Below are 23,003 nucleotides of genomic sequence, written 5' to 3'. Positions count from 1 at the left end.
ATCCGAAAAAGGAATGATCCCACGCAGCTTCATGCACTCGCATGCCTGTTTTGCAACACTCAGTTGCAGATTTATTGATTCGACACACACAGACCTTAAAAGCTTTGCAGTTACTGAACACCTGATATTATTGGGGAAACATTTTTAGTGTATAGAAAATGAATTGTTTTCCAGGAACAACAAGTTCTTTGAAAATAGATGCACTGGTCATCATTTTTATGGTATTTAGAGGTTGGAAACGCCAGAGTTTGAGAGGAAGTTACAGTTTAGAGCTGCTTCTCGTTTGGCAATTGATTATATCAGCAGTAGCTCATCAATGTTACATGTGTAACAGACCCAACTGAAACTTTAGTCTGTTGGTTAATGTGGTTTCTCCAAGCTGGAGACAAGATAAATCGCTCGACATCAGTGGAGAAATGATCAACTGATCGCAGCCCGTTCAATAAAGGAAACTTCCACTTAAACCTTTTCTAAATCAAATCAATAATTTGTCCTTTATTAACCTTATTAGTTGTGGATCAGTGTCATCATTTAAATCATGTCATTTGTGTAAAATGAGACGTAAAATGTCAGTTTTTTTCCAGCTGTTCATTCTGTCAGTTAAAAGTTTATATTTTCATATTTTTAGTTTATAAAGTTTAATCAGCTGAAGTGCAGCAGCAAAACTCCAGAACCTTTTGTCTGCTTCAGTGAGATTTTTATGAAAATTAATTTTATTTTTTAATTAAGATGCCAGTTCAATACAGACACGACTATAAATGTGAAAGTGGCTGCTGAAAACAGAACAATCTATAAACAGTCTAACCCCCGACTGTGTGCTGCAGTCAGTAACAATAGCATAGTTTCTTTCACTATTACTCAGAGAAAGGAGAATTGAAAGCATTTTCAGATAATTTAAACTCGGTGACATTAAATCAAACACTCAAGAAAATTTCTACTGAAACCCTGAAATGTTCAAGGTTTTTCTGTCGATTTATAATTTGGTTTGAGTGAGATGAATTTCTGCGTGGGTCGCCTTGACTTAAAATCAATCAATAACTCAAGTTTTCTTTGGAACACCGTGATGAATAATTATCAAAACGTGACCAGCACATCCATTTAAACATGTGGGAGTTCGGCCAAAGCGTACAACTCAGAGATGAAATATCATTACTCTTTAGGAGAAAATGAACCCTGATTTCCTAAAACTGCTCTGTACAGTCGCCACCGTCTGCAGTTTGGACTTTCTCATGTTCACAGATCAGACTGTCAGGCACCAAACACTGATTAATGTTATATAATAATATTGATTCGACTGCTCTGGATGATAGAAATATGAATACTTAATCACACGAAGGATAGTTTCTTCTCAAGAGGAGTTAATATATGTAGACCGATTGTTCATCACCCTAAAGCAGTGTCGGTGCATTGTCTTAAAACAGTCACCACAGTCAAGATAAATGACAAAAAAAAGTAGCTTTAATCTGTTTCACAAGACACTACTGACTGATAAAAAACTCTAGGAACGAAGGAAATTAATTTTGACCAGTAAAACCACAGAACTGCTGAATGTGCTGGTGCTACCAGGAGCTGAAGTCTCCAAAGCTGCTCTTGCCTTTGGACTTCTTGGCTGCCGCTGCTCCGCTGGTGGACGGCTTGCTTTCGTCCTCAGCGGCCGAACGCTTTCTGAAAAAGCAGCAGGATATCGACACACACCACAATCAGCTGTTTGGTCAGATGGCACGATCTGTTCTTACTTCTCTCTGAATTTCCTCTCACATTGAACTCTCTGTTCTCTTTATAAATTATGCTGTTTCTATATTTTTATCATTGCATTTATATCTTTTCTTTTCTTACTGGAAGTGAAACTATATCCAAGTCATCTCAAAGCCTTTGGTTTTACTTCCTGCAGCTTGTTTGTATTTACAGCAGGCGACTGTTGGACCAAAAACATCTAAAAACTCCACTTTAACTGCTCAGCAACACATGGAAAAACAGACACAGTTAAGGATTAACATAGTGGAGCATTTAGCAAAGCAATTCTACAAACTAACATCTAATCTGCATCATTTTAGCTACTTCCAGTTTCATGTTTGTTGTCCAAATGTTAATTTCAAATAAATTAAGCCACAAACATCTTTTGATGTTTTTGAAGCAAAATGTTAAAATGTCCACTACTGACCAATGAAATATTATTTGGGAGTATTAATGCTGACATGCTCAGCACAAATTTAAATATGCAAACAGCAGCAGGATAATCTGAAGTTAAAAGATCATGAGTCTTAAAACACAATTTTAGCCAAAGTCAATTTTCAGTTCATTTAATGCAGCCTGATTTCTGGGTAAAAACACTGCGTTCGGTCTTACTACAGTTTAATATGCTTTATTTGTTCCTTTTAACTAACCAGATTCCTCCTCAAGGTTTATATAACGGTGTATCAGAAATATGGCACAAATTAATTTTTACTTGTTTACTATTTTAGCGACAATACGACAAAATACAACACAATGTACTAAATTCAACATTTCATTCAACTGAAGAATATAGACAGTGATAATGAATAATAAATGAATCTGAATTAAAGAGTAATCGTCTCTCATGCTGTCCATTCATTAACTTTCTCAACTCTCTTATTCCAGACTGTGAAAACATGTAATGCAGCTTGTGTGTGTGTGTGTGTGTGTGTTCTTACATTGTGACGGGGTTGATGTATTTCCCCACACCCTCTTTGAAAGTCTTAGGTGCCTGCTCCTCCTTGGCTTTCTTCAGGGCCATGCTGGCCTGCTGCTTCTCCTCCTCCTGTTTCTGCAGCTCCTGTTCTCGCTCTGCTGCGATCTGAAAAACAGGAATCCCCATAATTCCTCAAACCACATACCAGATCAGAGGATAGTCAGACTATGTTCACACCACAGGGCATCATGCTGATTAACTGCTACTCCTGTGTTGACACCTTCACTGCACAACCCACATTTCAAATGCAGGTGGGATCGCAAACTCCCTGTGCGGTGTCTTCTCTCCACAGAAGCTCTTTCACACTGACAGAAAGATGAGACAGCTGACTAACTGATTGATTAGCTGAATGAAAGGAAATTTTGATAATCAATCACCTGCTGAAGTCTCCAGTCCCTGCCCCCTTAGTGGACAAAATAGGTTACTTGGATGCATCAGTGTGGGCTTTTTCAAATTCTGTTTTACTGTATCTGCTGACATTTTATAAAGCAAATGAGTTTATCTGTAGTTCCCGTCGCTATTGTGACTCCTATTAACCCTGACGTTTTTTGTTTTTTTTTTTGTTTAAACTCAGTCACTATTTCAGCTACAATGTGCTTGTGCGCAGAATCTTAAACAATGAAATACGTGGCAAGTACAAAGTGCAGACATTCATTATTTGCAGAGCTCTTACACTCAGCAGATTGATCTGGACTGTGTGGAATAAACTGCTCAGTGTTGTTCAAATGTGCCGACAGACACCGACCTGAGCATCAGCCTCTTCGTACGGATCCACGAACACGGTTGTGCTTATGATCTTGATCTCCGACTGTAAAATACATACACACACAAATTCATTAGGATCCAAAAGGCACATTCAAAACTCAATTATGTGCCTTTTTTTGGTTGATTGATGCATTGATCTCTAAATCTTGGTAAAAGTACCAAAAATAAATTCTGCTATGAGATACCAGGCTCTAAACTATCCAGAAATGAAATATCATACTTACAGACTGAGAATACTCCAGATCTTAAAAACGGCAAGTACAGTTTTTTTTGTGAAGAAGTTTTGACTTTGGCTGCATTGTGTTATTTATTTATTTATTTATAGATTATTTGGTAATAACTGAAAATGGAGCAAATCTCCAGAATTTCTAAATCCTCTCAGTTCCTGCTCCACGTCAGGTCTTAGTACCTGATCTCCACATGATCCATGTGGAGACCCATGACTCTGTGGTTGAGTCTTTTTTTCCTCTGTTGCTGTTAATTGTGAGCAACTGAAAGTTACTCTGATTTAGTTTCACTCTGTAATTTCCTCAGCTACATTTCAAGCGTGTAAAATGAAACGGCATTTGACCCAAGAAAAATCAGTGGAGGGATGTTTCTCTGACTAGTGAGCACACTTACAGGTTTCAGTTAAATCAAATTACGCCTAAGCCAGTTAAGACCTTAAACATGACAGATTCTTACCTTAGGCTTGTCTGTTTTGGGATCACTCTCCACGTTCTCCATAGCTGTGAGTGTTTCAAATCCACCTACAACCCTGCAAAAGTGAAAACCAACAAAACACTCTGTGTTTGTTACAACGGCCGACCTCCTGAGCTCATCACACTGGTCCCAGTTCGTTTTCATTTTCAGAGTTAAACAGAGTTTTTTTTAATTGAATCCAAAGCCTTTTAAAACCCTTATACAATGTCATTAAGTTTGGCCTTCATCATTTACAAGTGACTAAAGTATCAAGTAACCACAAGGTGTGTTTAAATCAGTTTTAGCTGTTGTTGGACAGGAAGCCCACAGTTTTTAGTGGGAGCTACTAATAAACAATGACATTAATTGAGATAGCCAAATTAACATGATGAGACCATTAGACTTTTCACAAACTGCGTCATCCAACTAATGCAGGTTCTGACTCAGAGCACACCCTGTGAGAAGCTGTTCACCACTGCATTGAACAACAAAAACAAAGTTCGAGGAGGTTCACAGACTGACATTAATGTGATTTTCACTCACAAACAATCTTCGGCAGAGAACGGTCCGCTGCCTTTCACTGGAGCTGTTACAGAATTAACTTAATTAGCTACACCTGATATGAGACATCCATAGGAGATTTGGTCCTGTTGAAGCTCAGTGAATGCAGAGATTTCACAAACTGGATTTTGGATCTGTCTAGCATAACTATTAGAGAAAACAGACTGTTAAATAAATTAATTGCAATTTAGACATTTTTACCACTTAAAATCAATCATGACAAAAGGGGCAGTAGGGTGGTGTTGCTGCACTCAGTCAGAAGGCAGGCTCCCAACAGACCGGACTGCAGACTGATTTTACAGCACTGGGAATTTATCAGGTCAGCAATAATTTGTCCTTTTGTCTTAAACAGAAGACCTGGTCCATTGAGTGCACTTCTTATTCTGCGTGCCTCTGTTTCATTCACCTCAGTTAACCACCCTTCTGCACTGTTTATTATCATAAACACACACTCTGGCTTATTTTGACTCACTCTCAGACTGTCCTGCTGCCAGATACACACACTACGGCCCCAAACGTGTTTTAATGCAGGGCTAAAATCTGCTGCCTGCAGCGGCCAAGTAAACCAAAACGGCAACATTGTGGGCCGAGAGCTGAAAAATAAGCTTAAACTCTATAAAAAGCTCCGCAGAGTAGCACACGGATTCAGCTGGTAACTTCCTGCAGCTGCTTTTACACTGTCAAACAGTTAATATGAAATATCAATTATAGGGGCTTTTGTTGAAATTTAACAGAAATTAAAAAAGCTGAATTTACAGTTACATAAGACAAGACTCATGTTCCTTACAACCAATAATTAAACTAACTTGTACTAACAACTCATCCTATAATGTTTCCATATTCATACAGTAGGGGTATAAATTGGCCTCATTATATTCCTCAGACAACATGGAACATGAACTGTTGCTAACAGAAAATGTTTACAGTCTGTTTTATCAGCACACTGGTATCACGGCGTAAACCCAGCACAGAAAACAACCACTGAAGACAGAGAGTCTGTCAAATGCCGAGGGCCAAGAGGCGATCTTTTAGCGATTCCCCCGGTGCAAAGCACTTTAAGAAGTCATTCTGACTTTGCTCTTTAAACTGCAAACTCTTTATCTCGGTGTCCCTTGGGGGCCCCTGTTACCATGTGGAGACACCTACACTACATCTAATAGCTAGCAGGGGATGCTTCTCGGGCCACATGTGCTCTTCTCCCACGCGTTCAGATGAACACGGGATCTCCCTCGCTCAAGGACCCAGTGTCTTTGCAATGGAAGACAAAACTATGAGGTTATCTAGTTCTGCAAAATTGCTGTTCCAAAACACATCAATTAGCTGGAAATAACACATTCTGTCTCAAGAACACCCAAATCTCACACTCACTTTAACACCTAAATCTTGCATGTTCTGATGTCATAGAAAAAAAAAAAACAGCAATAAAGCAGATAGCAGACAAACCAAGGAAATTTCACATTTACCTAATTGCCAAGACAGCTGTATCTCTGAGATAAACAGAACAGGGGTGTGAATTAAAAACAGAAATACTACATATTACGTCCACAGAGTTTCTACCAAAAGAGATTCTGTAGACAAGAATTATTGAAGGTGAAAAACATAATACGTGTTTATTAAAAACAAAATAAATTATGTACATTTGATGCCGCCCCCCCCCTTTTTTTTAAGCTAAACTCTATTTTTGTTGATATTTTTGATAAACCATGGACAGTTTGATGGACAATCTACTCATTGAGATGTACCTTCTTGACTTGTCAGTTGCTTTGACATGTTTATGACCCTGGGCAGGTTAGATGGTTAACCACACCTGTCATAGAGCCTGTCAGTCTACTGCTGTGTCTGTGCTTATATGGGTGTGGTGTCCATTTTTAAGCTGGTTGCAGCTTGTCAGATAAGAGCATTTGCTGTTTTTTCTCTGTTTTATATCATTTTAAATTGATATGTAGGTTTAGAGTGTCGGACAAATAAAACAGGACATAGAAAACTCAAACTTGGGCTCTGTGATTTTACAGACTAGTTCTTACCTTACTGAAAATGAAGCAAAATGGCAATAGATTATAAAATCATCTGACCAAGGTCTCTAGTCCAGAGAGAACATTTAATAGCCACAGTCAAATAAATAACTGAAAAAAACATTACATATAGATCAGTATTAAGTGGACTGACACCCACAGTCCCATTAAATATGCTAAGACCAGTCTGGAAAGGACAAAAAGCTGGACATGGGTTAAAAGCAGGAGCTTTTAAAGTGTGCTGAGCATGTAAAGAGCCTGTCTGCTGAAGGCAGTCTGAATATTTTTAGACAATAGCTAGTGCTTTCTCCAAAATGACAACCATTTAAGATCAGCTCAGCTCAGCAGAGACAGCAAGCCATCAATTCAGATTCAGCATCTACTAAATATTTCACTGCTCCTGACCAAAAGTCCCAAAACTGCACTGAGCATCCAAAGGAGCTAAATATATATTAAAATCAATATGACAAGGTGACAGAGACAGAGAGAAGGAAAAGAAAGAAGACAAAGAAAAAGAGGAAGCCTTTCTGTTTGTGCAAACAACACAAGCGTGTCTTTCAAAATCTCCTCCCTCAGCTGCTAAATTTCACAAAACACTGTCAAGAAGTCACAGAGGAGTCAGTTAAAAATGAATAGATACAGTGTGTACACACTATTTACCTTCCAAACACTGTGTGCTTCCTGTCGAGGTATGTGCACGACCGGAATGTGATGAAACTGGGAAAACAGAACAAAAACATTATATTGGACTAATGTAAAAATAAGGTTCAGTAAATTAATATGTGAAGTATTAGAAATGAAAGAAGTTACAAAATGACTGTTTAGCTACGTCAGTTCACTTAAATACAAAATAGCATTTAAAAATAAATAATGATAAACAGGACGTTCAAATATTTTTCTCTCACAGGGTCCATCAAGAAAAAGGTCGTTTTAAAGGAAAACTGTCAAAACAACATCATTAATGTTAGTCTGAGTATTCACTGTGGCATTTTATGGTAACAATACAAACTTTTATTGTCTTGGGTCCTCAGCAGGAAAAACTTCTAGCATAAAGTGATATTTCAGATTAAAAGAAAGGCTGCTTTTGAAACATATTTCTTACAACTGGGACTTGTTAGTGTTTGGACCAGAGTTCGCCATGCTGAGAACTCCTCGGCCGGTATGAGACAAGTTGGGCCGAAATTCATCCTTGAAAGGTTTTCCCCAGAAGGATTCCCCTCCTGGGCGTGGGAGAAAAGACAGAGAGAGAGCGGAAACACAGATCAGGCTGAGTTGAGGGAACTAAAATGAGAAAATGGGGTCAAGCTTCAACACAGTTCAATCATCTGATCATTACTGCAGGTAATACAGTTGAAAGGCATTTCAACAGCCTCAGAGTTATTTAGTCATAATCCATTAACAGTCATCTTAGCTAAAAAGTGCTTATCACCGTGGGGCACAATAACGTGGTGTTTTTGCAGCTGAAGCTCAAATTTAAAACAGCAATTGATACCGATAATGATGGCGATGTTCTAGTTTGGTCTGCAGGTTTCAGCTGACAACATGTGAAGAAATCTAAAAAAAACACCAGTGAAAGGTGAAGAAAATAGAGACGCCAGTGGACATAAACATGACTGTTTCAAAACCTCTTTGCAAATGGGAAGAAAATGCATTTAATGTGTTTGTTTAGCCTCAAGGAGACACACAACGCAACCTGCCGACAAACAGTGAATGTAAACTAATCTGTTGCATCTGGACTCCACAGCGTAGTGTATCCTTGTGAAGACTTTGGCAAAACTTTGCAGGACAAAGTCAATACTCATATTTAAACACCTTCAGGTGAACTGATTTGCGTCTGCTGGAGAAGAATAAGGCAGATTATTTTGTCAGCACTTTCAGGCAGCAGTTCACTCACAGTTCACAGTGTTAATCTGTCATTTAATTGCACCATCTGGGACTTAACGTATGTAAACAAAGATAATCGCAGTTTGGAGGGTAACACTGGTACAGAGTTTGAATGGTGTTTATATTCTTGACTACATTGCACGCTACATATTTACATTGTGGAGTATCATAATAATCTTTAAATGAATTTAGTTTGCATGAAAACAATGCAGATTGCTAGCTCTGTCAGCACTGTTTATTCTAATTGCTCCAGCATTAGAGACACAGGCACAATGTGTCTTCATAAGAAGCAAGAGGCCTGTTTGTCCTTGAACATGGAACCACGTTGAGAGCCTTCAGCTGTGAGTCATTATTCGGGTCGTCTTTATCATTAAGAATCATCATGATGAGTATACAGGAATGTGCACTCCAAGAGCTTATTGGCTCCCAACAGGGGGAGAGGATCTGTCGCCCTGAGGTGTGTTTCGCTGTCCTGCGTCCTGCCAGCTGGTGTACGTGCAGGAAACGGTGTGCATCCACAGGCACCGTATGCATGAGTGTGTTTATGCTCTGGGTGTAAAGGTATACTACCAGCCAATCTACTCTTCAGAGGCTTTGTGCAGCTGTCAACTTCCCCTGGTGACATTTTTGCATAATTTATCAACTTGCTGACATTTTATCTCCGTATGACTGGATCATAAACGAAGGGAGAGCGAACCAGGAGGATGATGAGAGAAATTATTTCTCAACAAAGAGTTAACCTGTAGCTCCAACTGCATTTTCTCTGATGCTAACTTTAAAATACCCTTGAATTACATTAAAAACACAACCTCAACCCTGAATCTACTGAGCAGGTTTAACAGGAAAGAAAGCAGGAATGTAGGAACATTTACTTCACTGACTGACAGCAAAGGATATCAGGTATCTCAACTAATGAACTCATATTTAGGTATTTCAAAACACGTGAGCTTTTCGTTTCATATTTGGAATATGTGACTAGGTTTTCATTTGCAAGTCAAGGTTTAATACTTTTCTTTCTTCAAGGCATCTGGCTCTGAAGGGATTTCAGATAAATGAGGTTCTTCTGAACGAAACCGATAATGATACAATGAGCCGTTTGCAGGATGTGTCACTCGTCAATTTATCTACAGGCAATGAAACGAAGGGATTCACCCAAAGTTGGAGTGAAATTTTTGTAGGATTTCTCTTACACATTAATCTCATGAAAGTGATACTGGGTTGTGTGCACACACAGAATTTTCCCCACAGTTCAGGAATTCTACGCCTTCATGAATCTGTCATAGTGGATGATTTTTGTGTAGACGGACGCACACTTGACAGAGCACACTTGATGCTGCGACACACAGAAATTATTTAGTAACACTCCTGACTTGCATCTTGAGCTGCCACAAATAGTTACACAAACCCTCCAAAAAGGAACTATTAATAATTCAACAGAGATGTGTTATGCAATTCCAAATGTGGTTTAAGTGCAGCCCTCACATTACCTGTGCCGGTGCCAGTGGGGTCCCCTCCTTGAATCTAGATACAAACAAACAAAAGTCTGTTAGCTTTGGTGGACATTTTCTACATATGCTGTACAACCCAATACAGGTTTGTCTTGCTTAACTCAGGTGTTGATTCTACTACCTAATACAGAAAATTGTAAATTGGAAAAAAAATCAGCTTTGAAATGAACCTGACAATATTTTCTTTTTTCAAACACAGAACATGGAGTGGTGTTCCCTGTGTTAAAGTTCTCCAGGGTGCAGCTCAGCTTTCCTAGTACTGGTTCTATGGAAGATTACTGCTCTCACATGCTGCAGGTTTTGACAACTGGTGCTGGTGTGGAGCGACTCGGATGAGTGTGTCCTGTACTGTTCGTATGGATAATATGAGCACAGACCTGGGAAAATACTCACTGCTAACAGTACTGTTACAGTATTTACTTTCCATTGTTTGCTTTTAACTTGTTTGGGTATGCATGCTTTGCAATAAGGCCGATGGCAGAAGAACAAAATGATAATATTATGGTGGAAAAAGCAAGCAAGGACAATGAACAGAATCAGCAGGAGGATAAACTCTTATTTTATAAGATATTCCACCAACACAAATTGAATGAAATCAATTTCCATCCTGAAATATTAAAAAAAAAAAAAAAGCACAACAAATATACAATATGTTGTCTGTTTACAGGAAAGCTTTATAGGCTAGTGCTGCTAGAGCTTAGTGGTCATTAAAGTGGGAGACGTGTTCTAGACTTCTAAATACTGTGTGTATTTACAGACGTCTAGCTTCACCTAATTTAAGTATTTAAAACTAAAAGTATTTTAGTTAATTTCAGCAAACCCTACTCAAAACCTATGAACGCATTTATAGTGTCTGACTGAACAAAGACAGTAGTTTGATGAAGAGTGGAAAACTGAAATTTCCTTTCTAAAAGACACAGGCACCCAGACAGTCCTACATGTAAATCTCAGCAGTAAACAGTTTTTCTCAGTGTCTGAACCTGAGCGGTGGCAGCTTTGTGGGCCTCTCAAATTTCCAAGTAAAACTGTCAGATCTTTTCAAGGATTATCTCAGGATGTTCAGTGCACTCACAAGGTCCTGATAAACTGCTAGTGTGGGGAGTGAGGGACATGTTTCTATTCCCATTAACTTACTCCCATTTAAAGTGTTTGTTGGTATAAAATGACTCTCTCCAAGGCCACCCTCCTCTCCGTTTGAGCTGTGGAGGATAAGTCGAAGGCGTAAGTGGCACAGTAATTATGGATAAACAATTCACAGCTTGCAGTTGTGTATGAAAACCACAGGACAGAATAAAAAAAGTAAGGGCCCTCTTGAGACCAGATGTCCACTCAGAGCCACTTTAATTACGGGGGCGGCAGCTCTGAAATACACAGATGAGCAGCTGATCAGAGACCTGCCATTTGAAATTCTCAGTCTGGGCTAAGAAGCTTCAGTTGGAGAGCTGTGTTTACTCCTTTTTAAGGCAGCGAACACCAAAAAATATTATCATTACAGCAAAAGGTAAAAAAAACAAAAAAAAAAAACAAACACTAAATGACAGTATAGAAAGTAATTTGTTTTTATCTTGGGTTTAAGCTGCAAAAAGATGCCAGTTGCACTAAATTTACACAGGCCACAACAACATAAACCTCAGTTTCTCATAATAATGTATCACCTTCATATAAAATGTAACCAGAGCTAAGTCATATAAGATGAAAAACAATGTAGATGTTAATTGTAGGTCATAATTCTCCCGCCTGTATTCAATAACACATCACTACTTCGACAACACGTGAGGCTGATGCTAAAATTTCCAGTAATGGGACTGTCTCTGTAGTCAACACAAAATTTCAATTTATTCACAGAATTGCACAGATTAAATCTGTTTTTTTTTTAATCTGTAAAGAACTAGGAAATTGCTTTTATTGCAGCTCACCCTGGGTGCTGCAACTCTCTGTATTTCTGTTTAATAATACACCCATACTACCTGCACAAACCTTTAGTTACAAATGCTGCAGTCAGAGTTCTTGATATAATATAATATAAGAAGACAATACATACGAACATCCCTTCATTGCCTACCTGGATATGTCTGCAGCCTGTACTGTGCCTGTGTCTGCTACAGACTGAAATCTTCTATTTTAAGGATAACTACACTAGGGAAAGAAACATGACACTCACAGCAGACGTGTGGTACTGTGCAAATGTTTTTGGGACTATCTTCAGCAACAAGAAGAACAAGAGCTCCTGCAACAGATGGTGTTGCTCCCAGAGAGCCCTGATCTCAACATTGTAGGGTCATTCTTGGATTAGATGAAGAGACAGGAGACACTGAGACAGCCAAAATTACCAGAAGAACTGGGGCAACTTTGCCAACATGCTGGTGTACTGAGGAGAGCAGGTGCTGTTATATACTTACATTAATAATATAAAGATACCACCTAGTGACAACTTTAACAAGCTGTGTGAAAACTTGAAAATCTATGTGCCTGTCTGTGTTAAATATAGCATATGCGTATATATTTTATAAGTCACAGGTCATATGTTAATTTGGTGACTGTAGTGGGTGAACATTTCTGATTGGTCAATGTTCTTACCATAAAATTTCGAATGGATCTGTGGAAAACTGTTCCATCGTAGTAGGCTTTTTTACATAGACGGATGAAGTTCTCCCCAGCTTTAGGAACCTGGAAGAAAAAGCGAAGAGATCAGAAAACGGAGATTTTCTTCTGAACTGTTCTCAGCAATTGGTAGCATCATTTGCTATTTATAACTAGTGAGCTATAAATTTAATAAGAGGTACTTAGGACACGGCGTAATGTAAGTACAGGTGCAAGGCGCTGTCAGAACTCACTGCTGATGCTGTTGGTAGGAGGCTTTTTAATAAACCCAGTAACACATCAACACACATTCAAGGTTCTAGATAAACTGGACAGTGAATGTCAGGACTTGTCTGCTGCTTGTTTGCATTTATAGTCATGCAGATGCAATGTTGGACGACATCTCCAAACTCTATAAAGTCAGGCCTCTGAAGAAGGCTGACTCCATCATCCTTTGTTTGAAGAGTTTAGGTTGCTCCCATTCAGTCAAGATATAATCAGCCAACATGCAGGTCAAACAGGTTTAAAAAGTCCCATGTCCCAGCTGTCATTAGCTTTTTAATTACTGTTAGGTGATTACTGTGCTCTTTCCCCTTTTCACATTTCATTCCCTTCTTCTTTTTAGTGTTGATCGTATACCACTGGCTGTACAAAGACTTGCCCTCAGGGGATAATGAACGGATCAGCAATTAATCTAAGACATATAAAAGATCATTTTTGAATTAGACTCCCGAGTGTACAGCAGGTTTTATTTCAATTTCCATGTAGATGCAACTGGCAGCATGAAGCTTTGAATTCACACTGACAGAGAAACACATTTGTAACTGTCTGACCCGTGTGAGAGTGTTTGCTGCACACATACATTTGCGATAAACTAGAGTTCAGCTGTTGCCTGAGGCGCCCTCACATATCTCTGTAGCTAGAAGCCAGGCTTAGTACTCTGCTACATACATCAGCTCTGCTGCAAAAAAAAAGAAATATGGATTTTTACACTCGGTGGGGGTACATTCTGGGTCACAAGAAATGTTCAGGCAGCTTGTAAATCGCTACAACACAGCACAGCACTGACGGAGGATAATTTTGACTGACTGGCACTCTGTGAAATTTGTCCCCAAAGCGGAAGGTGTGGGATTGATTATGACGCTGGTCAGGTCTACTGTTATCAACATCGGTAGCCTTGAGGAACAATTCGGCCTGTGTCTGTGTGAGAAACTTAATTTTACCCCACGGCAACAATGATTGCTGGCTTCCAAGAATCACCAGATGCTTTTGTAAAACCTATTTTTATTCATTGGCCTTTCACTGTGTGTCAGGTTCCTCTAAGATCTCCTAGTCTTACTTTCCCCTAATGTCTCAGTTTGGCAGCTGTGGTTCAACACTGCATCTTTTTCCTCTCCTTTTATAAATCCTAGATTTACAAAGCACTCTGGTACAAAGAGGCTTATTGTTTTAAACCACTTGACACAAAAAGCAGGATTGATTTTAACCATTTTAGTCATGAAACCAATTTTCATAATGGAAAAAAATGTCTAAAACAGTTACCTAATGACAAACTTTTACTGAAATACAAACTAAACAAGCTATCCCATTTTATGTTGTTGTGACTGCTTTCACCTTACTCCCATCATTTTTACCCAGAAACATTAATGTCACAGACCTCTTTCTGTAACACTCACAATTTCTGCCTCTTGCTACTGCTGCTGGGTAATGGTGATCAATTTAGTGTGTCTGCATGCATGCATAAGCATGAGAATGTTTAAAATGCAATTTGATTTAGAAACATGACTAGGTGCCTAAAATTGTCTGCAATCACTGATGTCAGCATGGAAACAATGTTTTCTGACGCAGACGGGGGGGAAAGAAAAAACAGGAAAATAGTTTCAGTTCACAAACTCAAGACTCTTCTTGTTTACCAGGCAAAATAAATACATACAAAGAAACTCTAATGCATTTTTAACTTAATAGAATATGAGCAACTGAGTCTGAAGAAGACTGTAAAACATATAGCACATACATATACACATAATTTTGACAGTGCAGGTTTGGTTTGCATTACTCATCTAAGGGTCATAGCCCTTTTGCTTATTTGAATCTTCCATTCATCCTCATTTCATTGTTACTTTTGCTTGATTTTATATTCATAAGTAAATTTTAGAGGACTGGATTTTTGTCTGTGTCTAAATATAAATCTTAGTCATCCAAACCCATTTTTAAAATCTACCACAGCCATCTAATGTATCCCACTCGGGTGAAGGCTTTCTGCAGTTTTATTTGGTGCTTTTAAGTATAATAGATCTCTTCCTTCCTCAATACTGTGTGTCACTAAGGTACAGGCAGCATTCTACAATCTCCAACATCTGCCACCCCCAACTATCAGCTAAGTTGGGGTCAATGAGGACAGGGGCCAAACAAAAAGAGCTCCTTACAGGGAGGTACTGGTTGGATTTCTGTGGCAGAGTGTGTGTAACAGTGAAGCAGCACTGTTTAATTCATAAACAGCAGGCCATGAATAGACCTGCAATGCTGTGAGAAAACCACTTGGGAGAAAGGTAGGGAGGAGGATGTGGGGCCACAGGGCAGGTTGTCTAACTGCTTCAACGGTCCCATCATTATTCTGATTCAACGGCTCAGAAGCCAATGAAAGCCAAGCACATGAAACGCCTGGTTACCAGGGAAGAAATGTGTTTCTGCAGCTCACAATGTCTCTCAGGATCCCTACACTTAACCATAAAAGTTAAATGCATAAATAACATGTTTGTGATGATGTAGGCTACACTTTCCAACCAACGTGGGGACCAGGCTGTGCAAAAGGCGAATTTCTGTGTTTTGGATTCATCACTCTCAATATAATTTAGGCACCTGCTCTGGCCAAAACTGCATTGCAACATAATTTCACAACTTTATAGCAGTGAATTAAATCAGCCAAGTATTAACCAGAGCCTCAAAACTATAAATTCCACTGATTAGCACTGCATCTTAAACATTAACATTTTATTTTCAATAAAAATGATATCAGCTGCACAGTGAGTCGAGTACTACAAGCATGACCAAAATGCCTTTAATGTGTTGTTATGTTTTCAACACACTGCTCTTGTATGATGCCATGGGCTGGGAAAAACAGACCTAAAGTATGATTTCAAACTAATTTGCTTCCTTTTTTCCCTCCTATGTCTGTCAATTCTGTAAAAAGGAAGGATTTCCTGATCAAGAGATATGGAACTCGAGATACTTTTAACACATTAAATATTCAACATTGCTTCATCTATATATGTCATGTACTTTTTGTCATTCAGACCGTTACGTTTTTGCTGTGGTCAAACAGGACTAAAAGGTATGTAGAGCCAGTGTAGCACAATATTTGGCAGCAGGAGCATGAGAGAGTGAGGTATTGGTGCTAGAAAAAGAGACCTGAGTTAAAAAGTAATGACGTGAGAGGAGAAGAGTATTTTCTGTTCCCACACAGGCTGCAAAAGTGATTGAGTTTAAAACTTGCTGTCGGAGATGTAATTAATGACCACTGTCAAGCTTGCCCGCACCTCTGACACTGAATCCCATAATACATTTTTAATTTTATTATTCAGTGTGGTTAGACTGCAAATCCTGTTTCCTACTTTTATAATATATGACAGAGCACAAGCACTGAATGACAAGATGCTAGGTGGGACTTATTCTTGTTTGCTCATATGTTTCATTAGAAATTCATTCCTTTAACCTCCCAGTTGCCATGGCTGAAAATACAGAGAACAAATGTTCTGATGAACAAACTCTTTCACTCTGCGGATGCGAGAAAAAAAAATATATAATTACAGAGTGATCTGGCATTAGAACGTATCATTACCTTATCACAGTGTAACTCCAGATTAAGGTCTCCTTTGTTTGTGTGTAAACGGACGTAGCCTTTTTTCTTTACATACTGGTAACGCACAGCGTCGTCTGCAATGGCATCTACAACACACAGATTAAAAAAAGTGTTATTTTAATGTGTCTTTATAGAGTATGGCTGGCAAATCAGACGGACTGTTTTTTAAAAAACAGCTTGTTTATGGTTGTTTATGAGTCTCAACTTGATGTTGCTGCAGGTAATTCTGACCTTAAAAAAAAAACCCTCAGAGGCTCGGAATCGGAGGCCGTTATTTAGATTTATGCAGACGTTATTCTCTATGAACAAATCTTTAAATAATACAAGAGAAGCACTTAAAAAAAATAACCCTTTCTGCAATCAACGCTACAACATACCACATCTTGGTGCTCTTCCTTAGACTAAGACGCTCATCCACAAAAGTAAATGTCAGGAGCATCCTTTTTCAAAAGTGTTAACTAGGTCACTACATCCAAACAATGTCCTCCTCGTCTGATGTGTACTGAACCTACTACACAGTTGCATAACAGTGAATCTTTGTGGTGGAGCAGCTCAGAGCCTGACAGGAGAAGAAAATAGAGTCAAGCTGAGCAAGTCTTACTTGTAGCTGCATTTAGCCGTGTGAGCACAAAGCTGCACTTTGCTGCAAAAGAGCAGGAGTGATGAGCCACTCTCCCCTAGATAAGTAAAGATGAAAGCAACAAAAGAAGAAGTGTTTCTTTCTACAGTTTTTTGTGAGATGTTCACTTGCCTGCTTCATGAATTGTTGCAGGGGTCATGGCTGTGGACGTGAAGGAGGCTGAAACTCTTCCTGTGGAGTAGTGAGCCTGGGAAACGAGAGAGAAAAATATTTTTAAAAAATGAAAGAAACAGCTTTTATGTGATGTTTTTAAATCCTACTCCTTCTGTTAATGCTGGAGCAGTCTTTAAAAGCCAGGTGCAAGATGAGTTGTTAATTCATTTAGATAAAGATAAGACAATGAATCTGCAGTTTAATCATTTACACATATATCCCCATTGTGAAATATTCCACTAGAGATCAGGATCAGCTAAAACACTTAGTAGGTTCTTCATTGAAGGGGCCTAAAGCTCCATCCTCCAGGCAATGAATGACATTCTGCAGTGTACCACACCAGTACTTGACTGGTCCCCTTTGTTTGCAGGAACTGGTAAATCAAGTGCAAACTAGCAGCCTATGCAGTTTCTATACAATTAAGAGCACAACGTGCACCTCAGCTTTAATGGTCGTCTAATTAGAGCGTCAACGATGCTTTAAATGTTGTTTGATCTTAAATTACAGTAAAACAGACTTGCCAAATTGAAACATACATCTCTAAATACCACAAGCAATGTGGTGACATAAGTTATTTAAGAGACGACAGGATAAAAACCACGTGAAGATGAAAGTAGAGAAGTAAAGAAGCGAGGAGTGATTTCAAAAGCTCAGGTCTACTCTCCAGTCCTGGTTTAGCATTCTTCTGCTCTAGTTCTTGTGAAGGCACATGAAAGCACAGACTTTACCTCGTGTGCTCTGTCTGACCTATATTTCCTGCTCTCTCAGATGCTGTCAAAGCATCACCTCGACTGCGAACTCCAGACAGGGAGCAACCAAGAAAAAGCTTTAGTGTAAAAACGAGAGATGGCACAGCATCAAAGGAGAGCTGATGATAAAATAAAGTGTTGATGCCATTCAAATTGAATTAGACTACGGTCAGGGACACACTCACAATGGCATCATCATCTTCTTTGTTATAGAGCTATATGTCTGATTCCCCTACAGTTAAAACTTACTAATAACGAGTGAGAGCAGGCCTGTAGGAAGGTTACAGTAAAAATCCAGAGGGTAATTGTAATAAATATCAAAGTCCATTTTCATAATAATGTTTCAGAAGTTGACATGTTCTTACTGCTTTGGCTTTTTTTTTTTTTTAATTCCTGTAATGCAAGTGTCAAATATTATTTATCTTCCTTGCAGCAGTGTAAACATTCTTCCGTTTGTGGATGCAGTTGTTTGTCTTATACAGTCAACGTGTTCCTGTGTGTCTGGCTCCCTCCTGTGCACAAAGTAAATCCTACACTTCAGGGTTGAATAATTGTTCTCTTGAAATGCTGCCTGCAACAGCACAACTGGAGAACTGGTTGATAAACATTGAAAATTAATATAATAAAAAACACCTTGCACAGATTTTAACTTACTTTTGAAGTTAAAAATTATCTACATGCTGAAAACCTTCCCTCAGTTTTTCAGATTCAACAGCTAAGAAAGCTGAACACTGAGAAGTGTTTTGTCAAATTACCTTTTCAAAGATCAACAATGATCTTTAACACTAAACCTTTAAGCTAATGTGAGTGAAAATCCTAAAGGTGCTACTGATTAGAACATAACAGCTACCAAGCTAGCATAACAAATGAGGTTTGCTCATTTGTTATGCTAGCTCAGACCATGTGACACAGCTGAAGGCTCTGGGAGAAGCCAGCAAGTGCATCTCTTTGTTCTGTTTGGTCAAAAACAAAGGCAACATGTCATCCTATAATGGAGAACTGGTGGTTTTTGAGTCATTTAACATGACATTAAAGACAAGATGAGAGAGATTTAACCACGCATACCAGCAAGCAAATGATGTATTACAGGACTCAAAGAATTTTACAGCGAGTCTAGGTATTTGACCAGATAAACGCTACAGCCAAATGTTTGGCTGATTATTACACAGACACTTCCCACTACCTTGTCTTTAAACTGTGACTAAGTTTAACCAAGCTGCAGCCATGTTAGTCCTTTGTCCTTTAACTAGTACTCTTGCTTAAAACCTTTTACTGGTAGGGAGATCACAGTAAGAGTTGGTTCTCATCACATCTACTAAACTCTTTCATTTGATTTATTTTGCTGGTTTTCTTTGACTTCATAGTTCTCCCTCTCTCCAGTTCACAGACTTCAGCAAATCATATTTTTCCTTACAGCGTTTATCTTGTCTGTCTTCTTGGCCTCTGGTTCTTTCATGGTAGATGCCAGGAGCTGATCCCCCTTGTAGTCTTTGTACAGCTCCGCTAAGGTCTCCCTTGTCTCGAGATTGGTGGTCTTCAAGTGGTACGCCGGGTCCTGCTTTGCCTTTTCCTCATCTGAACCATGCCAGGGAGAGCAATAGTGAGGAAATTCATACAACGTGAAGACTGAAGCTTAAAGTTTAACCTTGATTCATGATTCCTCATCACAAATAGTTTATGAATGAGAAATAACTGTTTGATAACTCACCTGGATCCAACACCTTCAGGTTGTTTATCACATGGAAGAAGTTGGAAACATTGAATTTGTCCAGGTTTGTGGGGTCCTAAGAAAACAAACTATGTCATCACCAGAATAACAGGCTTTTCTTCCTAATTATGTACTTTAGTAAAGCAGCAACCCACCTGAAGAATTATAATGTCCTTTCTGGTAAAGGGTTCATCAGTCAGCAGATCTTTAAAGGTTTTGGTCTTGATGTTGAGTTGCTCAACAGCCTAAGTAGAAGAAACTGAATTTAAGTGTTAAGTTGTTTTGTTTTGATTAGACAAATCCAAATTCCCAGTTTAAGGAAAGAATAATTCTACAGCTTCCAATTTCATCTGTAAATCCAGTTCTGTACAGTGTGGAATCCTCAATTTGTTTGAAGAAAAATCTATTGCAAAAACTTAAGTCAGCACAACATAAGGCAACATCTTTTGAGACCATGTGGTCTGAGCATCAAAATATATCAAAACCAATAACATCTGTGTGTGTGTGTGTAATTTTAAACACTGACCTACACTGCAAAAACTCTTTGTATGAGTCTCAATACAGTATGTGAGTTCACCAACCTCAGAAGAAAAGACATTGCCAGTGACCTTGTTGGCAACAATGTGAGAATTATTTGTGAAGACGTTGTACAGAACAGGGCAGTGATACTTTCCTGAAATAAAATAAAATAGGGAAAATCAGAAGTAAGAACAGCGGCAGAGTCCCTTCCGATCTGCTGCTGCAGCTGAGAACTCCTCTCTAACAGTCAAGACACAGCTCATGTAATGTGTTCCCTACTGAATTATATCATACTTATCTCAACATCATCCACCACTTGCTTTAAGTTGCTCTTACTCCCACCAAAATTACCTTCTAACACTCTCTTTAAGTCAAACTACTGAGTCATTTTGGTAATTAGGACAAAATTAAGCTTATTCAGCTCTAAGGTCGGTATCAACGTATTATGTCAATAGTTTCACTGTGGCTTTTTAAAGTTACAGAACATTAAAAGACAACGTTTACCATCGTTGTTCTTGACAAAGTTAAGCTTGATGAGGGACTTTGCTTCCAGTTTCTGTCGAAAAAAATGAAACACTACTGTGAAACTGTGCAACAATAAACATAATGTGATTAAAATGAAAAAGAAACAGAATGAGAAAAGTCTGTAGTCTGGTGACTAAAATGCTTTTTGGTTGTTTACCTCTCCAGAGATCGGATTAGTACCATACTTCTTGATCCATGGGACAATGCTCCTGAAACACAATGTAAGGAAATGACCTTTACTCATTCACAACAGACACAACCAGATGCCACAATACATACAAGCTACAGTATATTTTCACAAAGAAAGATCCAGCATCCATTTTTGATTTCATATTGTCTTCACACAGCTTGACTTAGAATTACAAAGAGCTCCATGTATCAACAGCTGCAGGGATATCTTAACCTGAGTTGGTGTTAACTGGCAAATCATGAAACAGACGAACCACCAGTCACCCTTTAACATCTTTCTTCTAGGAGCATACGGCTGACTGGACTGCAGATATGCCAATTTTAAACTGTTTTTTTTTTTTTTTTAAATTAAAATCATCCACTTACAGCAGGTCAAAGACAACTCCCTCTTCTGTACAGACAGGATACTCAAATGGCTGAAGGGACAAACTGAAGTGATTCAGAGAAAACAGATAGGTCAAAATGAGAAATGACTCAGCAAAAACACATTTTAGTCTACAACTTTTTGTGTCAGCCTAGTTTTCTCTTGGTTATATAATGTTGTCAAGTATTCTTTTGTACTGTTGGAACAGCATGGCAAAATAGTTAAATAGGTGTATACTAAGACAGGTCCAATGTACCTCTACTGGAGATGGTAGTACAAAGAGAGTTCTTACCTGCAGTGGTCAAAAGGAAGCCGTCTGAAGTTTGCCTGTGGGATTTCTGAAAAGCAAAAACAGCAATTGATAAAAAAAACAAAATCAAAAAAAACACCATCACATGAGATGAGGTTCATGTCCATACATCCACTTGTTTTTAAGACATTAAAAACTAGTCTGTGAACAGTTAACACTACATGACATTTTAATCATGGTTGTTTTATAGATTACCCTCATGTCAACAAAGTGGCAGAAAATAGTGAAAAAGCTTAAAACTTCACGTTTTGTCTGATCAACACTGCAAAATCCAAAGATTCACTGTTCACTAATCCTCATATTGGAGAAGTTACAAAAAGCCTTTTTGCTTTGCTTAAAAACGATAAAACTATTATTTATTGAAATGGCTTGAGTCATTTTTTGTTGATCAACTAATCAATGAAAATGTTTACTGGGCTGAACTGGTCACAACTGGTAAAAAAATGAGCCAACTGAATCAGTAAGTCAGCAACAATAAAAACCATTTTAGAGACTCAACAAATAAATGTCAAATATTTACTGTTTAAAGCTTTAAAATGTACAATCACTGCAAAAACCTATAAAGTTCGGTGTGAAACTGTGAAAACAGGCTGGTATTAGTACAATAAATATAAAAGACACCAAACAGTAACTTCATAGCCATAAAACCAAGTACATTCACTGAAGTGCAGGTTTGTATTTGGACCCTGGCTAATGTGTTACAAAGCAAACAATCAGCAGAAATATGCTGCTCATACAACTTTTACTTGATATTTAAAATATAAAAGTTATATTCGCAGTGTAAAGTGTATTGTTAGTTGTTTTTAATCCCTGCTCAAAGTTGTTGACGCTTACTTTAACCAGGTTTTAGCAAAGTAAACTCACCTGCTCGCTTCCCTCCATAAAAGTTTGTGTACTCTGTACATGTGATGTACCTACAGACACACAGAATTAAGAGTAAATGCAACGAAACAACTTCAGTTAAATAAAAGTAAAAATAAGAAATAAGCTACTAACCGCTAGCGTGGCTAGCTTGTTAGCAAGCACTATTAGCTGGCTATGCTAACAACAACACGCATGTTCTGACGAACCAGGTGTAGCAGCTTAACTTTGACACTTACATTTTATCTTTTTGGTGCTGTCGCTTCCCCATTTTGGGTTTCCGTGTAGGTCTGAAAGATTATCCCCGGTAAAAAGACAAAAAAGGCAGCTTTTAACAACAAACACATACAACTCGTTCCACGGTTATGACTTCCTGTTTATGGTCTTTGTCGACGTCATTAACGGCAGTTCACGCATAATAACGG

The 23,003-nt window shown here is 38.5% G+C and overlaps 1 protein-coding gene across 1 annotated transcript; it reads right to left on the bottom strand.

Moving 5' to 3' along the window:
• Positions 1–690: 690 nt before the first annotated feature.
• Positions 691–22,966, bottom strand: ppil2 (peptidylprolyl isomerase (cyclophilin)-like 2). The gene is made up of 20 exons (XM_026321708.1): positions 22,818–22,966; positions 22,582–22,631; positions 21,700–21,745; positions 21,410–21,472; positions 21,012–21,063; positions 20,834–20,885; positions 20,392–20,483; positions 19,966–20,055; positions 19,811–19,886; positions 19,517–19,677; positions 17,312–17,387; positions 16,540–16,646; positions 12,699–12,788; positions 10,101–10,134; positions 7,832–7,949; positions 7,390–7,446; positions 4,160–4,232; positions 3,456–3,518; positions 2,673–2,815; positions 691–1,665 (listed from the first exon to the last, which is right to left on the bottom strand). Exons 1-20 carry the CDS (start codon positions 22,847–22,849, stop codon positions 1,560–1,562), a joined length of 1,581 nt encoding a protein of 526 aa, XP_026177493.1. The 5' UTR covers positions 22,850–22,966; the 3' UTR covers positions 691–1,559.
• Between the last annotated feature and the right edge of the window lie 37 nt (positions 22,967–23,003).

Source organism: Mastacembelus armatus, chromosome 9, assembly GCF_900324485.2.
Source record: "Mastacembelus armatus chromosome 9, fMasArm1.2, whole genome shotgun sequence".
Classification (NCBI taxonomy): domain Eukaryota; kingdom Metazoa; phylum Chordata; class Actinopteri; order Synbranchiformes; family Mastacembelidae; genus Mastacembelus; species Mastacembelus armatus.
This window is presented reverse-complemented; position numbering and strand designations above follow the sequence as displayed.